Genomic DNA, 9209 nt, shown 5'->3' with positions numbered 1-9209 from the left:
ATTCTCCAAGTATTGATGCATCTGCATTGCTCCAGAAAAAAAAAAAAACCTGAACTGCTGAAGGTACTCACATGGATATGCTGCAAAAGGAAACCAGTTATTACTAACTTCCAAATGTTTTCTATGTGCACATTCACAATACTGGTTTTTGCAAGTACTCAACACCAAGGTCGTGTCTGGTGTTCAATTCTCACAGGTCTCATCTTGCCTTGTTCTAGACAAGCATTAGCAGTTCACTTCTGAACACTTCTCTATAGATGCCCTCAATGTATACAGAGACATCCAATTACATTTCTCATCTGTCAGATGAGATCTAGGGTCATGTGCTGCACAGCAGGAAAACAGTCCTGAAGGCAAATCTCTTACTGTGGGGACTAAGGAGCACATCCCTAGAAACCACAGGATATCAAAGCAGTATTTAAAGAAAATCCCTGCTAATGTCCTTCCACATCCAGCATGGGGAGGGTCTACAGAAACCTTAATGGGAGGGTTTGATCTCTGCTACAAGCTACAGAAATCACTCCTGGCACCTGCAGTGCTACTGGTTTTAGCTGGAAACCAAAATTACTTCCACGAGAATTCATGCATGGATGGACATACCATTGGAGCTCTGCATAGCACTGCCCTTTGGCTGTTGACAGTATCAATGACCACCAAAGAAAAGGGAGTCAGATGAGTAAAAATAAATTTAAGCATTCCAGACAGGTACAGGTACTGTAAGATCATTTCTCCAAGCAATAGAGACAGTCCATTTCCAGAAAACAGCAGAAAACATTTTTATTACTGCCTAGCTCATTTTCTGCCTTTCTACAAGCCTTACCCAGTTCAGCAGACTTATTTTGGAGCTCCAAGGTAAGCAGCTTTGACTCATCTTCATGTTTCTCTAATCTAAGAAAACGGTAATTTAAAAAACCCTGAATGTATAGTACAAAGCATTGCATTTGAAACTTAAAGGACAATAAGATAAATTCTTACCACTATTGAAAAACAATTACCTTTCAACAGGCAGATGATATAGCTGCCCTCAACACACATCAAATTTCACTTTTACAGCTTCAGAACAGCAGACATAAAAGTAAGCAAATATGTACTTACAGAAATTTGTATTTCTTAAAGACAGAATTATGAAAGTTGGAGGGGGCAAAAATTTACTTTTTTTATAGACAATTATCGACCAGCACAAATTAAAAAAAAATACATTAAATTCTCTGCATTTAGACCACTGTGTCAAAAAACCTCCAAATTTCAGCTACATTTCCAATTGTTCTTGATTTTGTCATAAACTGCAACCTGTAAGATGACTCTTTTAATTTAAACTCTTTAATTTACCTATTTTGCTCTTTTTGCAGCAAGCTTTTCAAATTGGCAATAGAAATCTCAAACTCCTCTGTCAGGGCTGCAAGCAAAGCCTTAGTTTTTTTACATTCTTCTTCCTGTGCTTCCTTTTCTCCAGTGACCTGAATTAATGTTTTCACTGTAGTCTGGAATTCGGTTTCTAAGCTCTTTTGAGTAACCTTCAAAAAATACAAATACAAAAAATTTCTAAACATGTTTTGCAACAAACAGCCACAGTTGTTTCACATCTAAAGTATCCATAATTATTTATGCAAATACTTATGTAGTCTACTTATACTGTAAAACTATAAGCAAGGTGTACCTCTGCCTTTTGCAATGAAATTTTAGCCTCTTCCAGCTCTGCCCTCAAATGTTCTTGACTGACCTGGGATTCCTTTAACATTTTTTCTTCACGTACTAAGCAAAAAAGATGTACGTTAATATTTTAAAAAAACAGGATATTTACTAAAAAATGCTGCGAAAAATGCAAAATGACATACATTCATTTAACATAGACCAAAGGTACTGGTATCATATACTATAAATACTTTGAATATAGATGGCTTAAAAATATTGAAAATCAAGTTCTGAAAAGTAAGTTTCCTCAGTGGCACCTGCCTGACTGTAAATTTGCAAAACTCAAACAATGTATTTTCCCCTTGCAATCTTCAAAAGCTCTCACTGCTTCACTCACCCTAAAAACTACCCTGCCAGTCCTGATCCCACATAAGCAGCTTCTGTTCCAAACAAAAATAAGGCCTTCAAGGCCCCAAAATTCTGCTGCTGACCAGTAACAGAATAAAATTATCATGATCCTGTTTCCTATGCTTCTATAAACAATTACATTTAAACATAGCAGACAGAACTCTTACATTTTGCTTCTATTAAGTCAGCAATCTTATTTTGTGATTCCTGCAGCTGAGCCTTGATGTCTTTTATTACACCATCTTTTTCATCTCTCTGCATGGTAAGAGCTGAAATCTAGCAAAATTAAAGAAATATCATATTGAAGTCTGGAAAAGGGACAGATACTCATTTTCATTTGTATCCCAGGTATGATAAGCAAACATACTGCTGTCAGGAAGTTAGATAAAGCTGTTGATCTTAGCCAAATATTGATCAACTCATGTTACTCTAAATAATAAAGTTCTCCAGCTCAAAATCAAACCATGAATTCCAGTAGACTAAAGGTACTGAAACATCACTAAACTTAGCGGAATCTGACTTAAATGCAGCTTCAGCTGTTATTTTTGTCTTTTTTACTAATGCCCAGAAACACTCTTTGGTTCTTGCATTGCCCCTTAGTCACAAATAAAGCTGTACATATTAGATGGTAAAACTGAGCAAACCTGCTTTTCCTTCTGACTGACTTCCAGTTTGCATTCCTTTTCAAACTTGTCCACTTTTTCTGCTTCTTCTTTTACTTTCAAGATACAGTAATATCCATAGTTAACATTCTAGCTGAAATATACTCTAAGATCAATACAACTTCCAGTTTACAATTGCTTGTAATTGTACAGCTGTACAATTTGTTTCCTAAGAGTAGCTGTTGAGGCAATGTTTGATTTTATAATCAAAATATCTTTGATTTCCACAGAATTAGTTCATTACTCCATGTTTGTTATAAGAAACTAACAGAAAAGAACATGTGAAAATGAAACAGGAACATAGTAGCCTATACATATAGAGTGAGAGCATTTAGTTAAAGTTTCCGTAGCTATACACTAGTGCATTATCATTTAAATAAACTAACTACATCAAATAAGTATTGCTCTCTAGACTGCACTTCACAGTCAAAACTTGGACTTTGAGTGCCTATTTGAAAAATAAAGTTCCAAATTTGGCCCAGTGGAACAACAATAGAAGGGGCCAGGCAGTGAATACAGGCAGCATGAATAAAAGAGGGTCCCAGTGTTTCAGTGTGACCTGCCCACCATTTGAGCACTTCACATCTGTCTGTCCTGACACTGCATGTGTATTAAAAGCTATGAAGTACAGAATTGTTAAGCCAGCACCATAAACACAATAAACAGAATTCTCACATTTGAAATTCATTTCCAATCTGTCATTGTCTGCTTGCACACGAAGCTCTTCAAATGCCACTGTCAGTCTCTAAAAACAAAATATAATATTTGAAGTTCAATATTGGAAACCCTGGAAGTTCTCCAGAGGCTGCTGCCAACCTCAGCCACTCTGAGAAATCACCAGGTAGGTGAAACGGAGTCCAAAAAGACGACAGAAGTTCTGGCAGTCACCCAGCACTAAGCACATATCACACAGATCACATGGATCTACATCCCACACACTGCTGCACTTTCTCCAGTGAATGTGCTTGATATAATACAAAAGTAATTCTTGAAAGGGACTGAAAACCTGACTTCCTGCATCACACATGACATGATACACACATGAGGATACAAATAGTATCCCAACATAAACGTGTAACTCAGCTCAGCATACCCACATAAATCACATTCCTTTTATCAAGCTTACTTGATACTTACTTCCATGTTGCTATGAAGCTCGTCATACAATTGTCTTGTTTCTTCTTTTTCCTGCTCATCTATCAAAGCAAGAATGTACAAGAAAGTTTTTCTTTTGAAAAAGAATGCCAGCTGTCCAAGTCATTATCCTTAATCAGCATAATGAATTTAAAAAGGAATTACCAACTCTTTACTTATTAAAAGAAGTCATTATGAAACAGGGTGCCAAAAGTTATATAATCTAGGGAAAATGTATTGAAACATTAAGCAAGCTCAGCTTTTAAATTTCCTTCCCAATGTATTTTTTTCTGTGAAAAGTGTAATTTTCGATCAATTTATGTAACTATATTAATTCTTATAGTATTAATGTTGTTGAATAATAATGTATCAAAACTGTTAGTATTTTATAAACTGTAATGTAGGGTTTACCACTGAATTTCTTCCTATCAGCAGAGATACCTATGGCCACAGAACTGCCATTATAAAATTGCAACAACTCCATGTCTGTAGTTTTCCTTCTTTCCTTTCACTTTTGTAATTGATACTATTTTTCCATAAGAAAACAATTGTAGAAGAGAACATAAGAAACACAGCTATCAAAAAAGAACAGTACATCTATACACAGGTGTTTCTAGAATTAAGGCTAAAAAGAAATAGGCACTTCTTAAATATCCAGGATCAAGTTAATAAAATGTTAAAGATTATAATAACAATTCTAAATTGCATATAAAGTAAAACTCCCAATCATGAACATGTTTTAAAACCTCAGGAATTTAAACTTCGTTAAGTTATCCAGCTGTCTTGGCTTGCTCAGTTTCATGAGAAGCATTCTAGTTACTCATTGTGCCTTGGGTTTGAGACCTTTTTTCCCCACAAATGTGTAACTGCTCCAAACAGGAGGAAATGCCAGCTCTGGAAATTTGTTAAAGAGTGCTGGGAATTTAGAGTACATTCTACAGCCTAAAAACAGGCATGAAGTGCCACTTCGTATGTCTTAATATATTCACAGTATCTGGATGGGACTGAGAACCTTCAATGGGCCAACCAGACCTGAGGAGACCTGCACTGCTATGGAGGGGCTGCCAGTGGCTAATCAGGGGTGTTGACACTGCCTCAAACCTGTATCAGTGTTCAGGCACCCAAACAGCTCCCAGGCTTGGAACCTTTGAGCCAACAATTATACCGGCTTCAAAAATCCTCTGGATTTAGCATTACAAAGCAAACCTCTGTTAGACCTGTGGCTTCACTTCTAATTTTGTGAGCTACTTAAAAGTCACTTCTCATTTTAAGAGCCATCCAGTTGATCTCAACTGGAAAACATATCTGGGACAGCATGAGAACTTTTTTCTGTTCATGAATTTAGAGCAAGCTAGAAGTACATTTACTCTCATAAATCAAAAATAAAAAAGCATTTACATTTGCTGGTCTTCTCTGTGAAATGAGTGCAGGTTTCCTTGAGCAGATTACACAGATGCCTCAAAGCAGTGGTTCTAAAAGAGGGAAAAATACCATATGTTTTCACAGGAGTGCACAGTACTTTAGGTACCTAAGGAGTAAATGACCTTCACAATTTAGCAGCTATATGAAACTGGCCACATGAAAACTGATTATTTTCACCACAAAAATATATATTTGGTTGTATTACTTACTCTTTCAAGAGATCTTTATTTTCACATATCTCATCTTCCAGTTTTAAACGGAGTTTTTCATTTTCAAACTAATTTCATAGGGAACAAATGCAAAAAAGACACTGTTATTGAAAAATATATTAGAAGTACACTTTGACTTCTCAAATCCCACAATGAAAAGTAATTTTGGGCATCAGTAGAGAGAAGTCTGTTTTACCTGGTATTACATGCTGAATCATCTTTTGCATGAAAGACGTAGTAATGAACAACAATTTCCCAGCAACTGAGACACTTACAGGTATACACACATTCACATGGGACGGGAGCACACACCTTCTCAAAATAACCATTTTCTCAAGGCACAAACCAAACTGCCACATTCTTTAATATTTAACTGTATGAATAATATTGTCATACTAAATCAGGAAGCACTTAACTTCATCTGCTCAATGTACATTATACAATACTGGCCTGCAGTTCTTGAATGGCTTTATTCTGTGCTTCAATAATCTTTATATTTTCTTGGAGTTTTCTTTCTTTCTGGTTTAGCTCTGATTCCACAGTCAATTTCCACTGCTTGATCTTCTCAGCCTCTTTGTAGAGTTTTGAGAACAATTCATTCGTTGTTTCTGTGTTCTATTAAAATGGGTTCCACAATTTAACCTCAAATACTATTTAATTAATCCTGTTGTAGATAACATATTTATCTCTTAGGAACATTACAAGAGTAATATTTTTCCACAGATGGTGATATAAGCTTATATACGATCAGAAGCCAAAGTTAAAATCTTTGTGCATCTACTATGTATGTATCAAAAGGCATTACAGAGCACATAGGAGACACAAACACAATGAAATATCCCAAAGTGCCCTCAGACATCACCAAATAGATGGTCTTAAAGACATGCAGTCCACCAAAATCAATAAAAGTTTTTCTAGAATTATCAGTGGAGCCAAAATTCCTTCTCGTAGGTTCTTCACACCATTTCTTTCCTCTCCTTCTGACAGACACTGCTGAGTTAAGTAAAAGCAGCTTCAGAGATTTTGCCCAAGAGTACCTGTGATACGGCCGTTACGGCATACACGGAGCAGGAAGAAAAACCACCCACCCTTGTGCTCTCAGAACACCTTGAAAGCCTCGTACAAGCAGCGCTGCACCAGTGTTCGAGGCAGGTAAGAGCAGCACACAAGCCCACTGGGCAGTTTGGTTTACTTACGATGCCCCCTATCACCATCCTTGTTTTGGCTGCATCACAATATTGTGGCAGTCCTGATGGGACTTTAATAGCTGCTAGGATTAAAAAAAGTCTAGTTGTCAGGGATATGAAAATCAACAGGAGGAGTGCAAGAAATGTGTTTTATTTTGTGGCAGCAAAAAGAGTTTCGTAGCTGCAAAGTACAGAAGCTATTGCAAAAAAGTAAGCTTTACTGAGTTGTGCTAAAGCAGAAATATGCTGGTAAAGATGCTGTGAAAAGAATCCAATGCTTGAGGAAATCACTAAATTCATTGTTTTATAGATAAAATAAAGCCAGACAAGGCAATTGGGATAATCTACTTCAGTTTTCCAAAGAATACTCTGACATCAAACCTTCTGCCCCTCAAGATACTATTCAGAACCAGTTCTACAAGGATACTTAAGTGTTTAAATCTTATTCTGATTAAAACTCAACACTTCACAGACACTTCAAAAAAAGAAAAAACAACAAACAATCTTCAAATCAACTTTCAAAGATTTGTCTCTAGGCATGTTCACTAAATCACAAATATCTCCTCTAAGTGATTCAGCTTTAACCAGGAGACAGAAAACATTATTCTCTTTTGACTACTTCCTTTAGCACTATCTACTGAATAATGCTTTAGGCACTGTTTGGGAAGAAATTTAAAAGACCCCAAGAAATTACATATGCAGAGTTGATACTTAGCTGACCTCTTCATCCACTTCAGAGCAAAGTTTTACTTGCTGTGAAATCGTATCTGAAACATGAAGAGATTTTGATCAATGTATTTCTAAAAAAAGTAACAGTGAAACTGTATTTAACAGTGTTACAGATATGAAACCGTGAGACTACTCACAAAAATTAAAACTCAACAATATTAAAAAAATTTAAAGAACGTGGATGGCAAATGGTTATTTTAGTCTTACCTGAATCAGTGATTTCACCACGGTTCGACATATCGAATGGCAACTTAAAACCATCATCTGAGTATTTGTTAAAACCCTGCACAAATTTAAAAATTAGTTTCTTATGGGTAGATTTGTACAGAAGGATTATTAAATCTAGAAAAAAAAAAACCTACAGATGATGCGGGAAAATAATTTTTCATTAATAAAGCAGCTGCCCACAATTTTCAAAGCCCAAGGTACTGGTAATGGGTTTGGAACTCGCTTGTGTCTTACTTCACACTGGTTTATAGAACTGTGGGTCTTTTGCAGTTTGCTTTATAGACTGTGGCCAAAGGAGAAGCTTTCAATGCAGGGAACTCAGCAGCCCCTGCCTGTCTGTGCACTGGTGCATGGTAAAGGACTCAGGAAGCCAAATTACTTTTTTGAAGACCAGTAGTTGATATCTGTTTTTTGCTTTACTTCCAAGGGCAGTTCTAAACCATATCTGATTATGTTTCAGAATGAAAATATCATTTAACAAGGTTTTTAAGTCACAGAAGTTCGTCCTGTAAACAGCGTAGCTCATCTGCTGTCAGAATATCCCGTTTGAATCTCAACATATTTCATAAGGAGCTTCGACATGAAAAAATAACTTGTTGAATTCCAATAACTCACTGTGGGGACAGAACATTTTCACTGCACACTTGATCTGGTGAGAGCAAGACATCAACGCCAGTGTGAGCATCTAAGTGGGGCACTGCTCACTCTCTGTGCTGAATTACCCGTATCAAACGCGGATTTATCATTGGTGATGTATAGTTACAGTACAGAGCAGATGATCGAGAAGATAATTCCCTTCAGTGTTGATATAAAATAAAAGCAAAAGTCTTTGAAATTCAGACTGAAGATGGTACCCCGGCACCAGTGTAGGCATATGCACAGAAATTAGTCCAGCGCAGGAGCCGTCCCGCCCGTGCTGTGTGCGTGTGCTCCGGTCGGGGCTCTGCCGGGGCACTCCCCGGGCACAGAACTGGCCCCGTGTCCCCGGGGAAGGGCCCCTGCACTTTACCCCCGCCCCCTCCTCAGCCACGGCCTCCAGAGCAGCACAGCCCGAGGGGGCGGCCGGGGGAGGGTGGGCCGCCCTCAGCGGCCCCGCGGCCGAGCGCTCACCTGGGATCTGCCCGCAGACACCTGCCCAGCGCTCAGGCGCGGCGGCACGAACAATTTAAACCGGTTTTCTTTCTCCATGGCCCCGACAAAAGGGCGGGCGAGCGAGGCCCAGCGCCGGCACCTCTCGGCGGCCGCTGAGGGCGGTCCCGGAGGGCGGGAAGCGGCGGCGGCCCCTCAGCGCAGCGCGCGCCTGGCGGGGACGCCGCCTAGCGGAGCTCCCGGGCGCAGGGCGCTGTCCCGCGGGAGCTGCGCCCGCCCAGGGAGGGCCCGGCCGGGCAGGGCGGCGGCCGCGGGGCGACCGGGCCGCGGGGCTTCCTCGTCGCCCGTGGCCACCAGAGAGGTCTCGGGGCTGCCCGAGGGGCAGGGCGGGCTGGAGACGCCGCTGTGGTCGCCGGCCGGGGGGGGCACAGCGGGGCCTTCGCCGTCGGGGAAAAAGCGGGAGAGGTCCGGGGGGAAAGGGGGGTCCGGCGGGGAAGGGGGAATCCCGC

General features: G+C 39.6%; 1 protein-coding gene across 5 annotated transcripts; it reads right to left on the bottom strand.

Moving 5' to 3' along the window:
* Positions 1–35: 35 nt before the first annotated feature.
* On the bottom strand, positions 36–8901 carry LOC121672597 (synaptonemal complex protein 1-like). 5 transcript variants are annotated; one of them, XM_042045298.1, is made up of 13 exons: positions 8722–8900; positions 7591–7666; positions 7375–7421; positions 5918–6082; positions 5468–5535; positions 5235–5308; positions 3840–3898; positions 3378–3447; positions 2685–2758; positions 2208–2316; positions 1658–1752; positions 1330–1514; positions 36–888 (listed from the first exon to the last, which is right to left on the bottom strand). In XM_042045298.1, the coding sequence occupies exons 1-13, from the start codon at positions 8797–8799 to the stop codon at positions 723–725; spliced, it is 1266 nt and encodes a 421-aa protein (XP_041901232.1). In that variant the 5' UTR covers positions 8800–8900; the 3' UTR covers positions 36–722. The 5 variants fall into 5 exon arrangements, 4 of the variants coding, with proteins under 4 accessions (XP_041901232.1, XP_041901234.1, XP_041901235.1 ...); XM_042045300.1 differs by lacking the exon at positions 5918–6082; XM_042045299.1 differs by having other exon boundaries at positions 821–1514.
* Positions 8902–9209: the final 308 nt, after the last annotated feature.

This window comes from Corvus kubaryi, unplaced genomic scaffold, assembly GCF_017639235.1.
Source record: "Corvus kubaryi isolate FWS band 111438036 unplaced genomic scaffold, C.kubaryi_AGA036_p1.0 62936, whole genome shotgun sequence".
Classification (NCBI taxonomy): domain Eukaryota; kingdom Metazoa; phylum Chordata; class Aves; order Passeriformes; family Corvidae; genus Corvus; species Corvus kubaryi.
The sequence above is the reverse complement of the archived record's forward strand: the minus strand, read 5'-3'. Positions and strand labels throughout refer to the sequence as shown.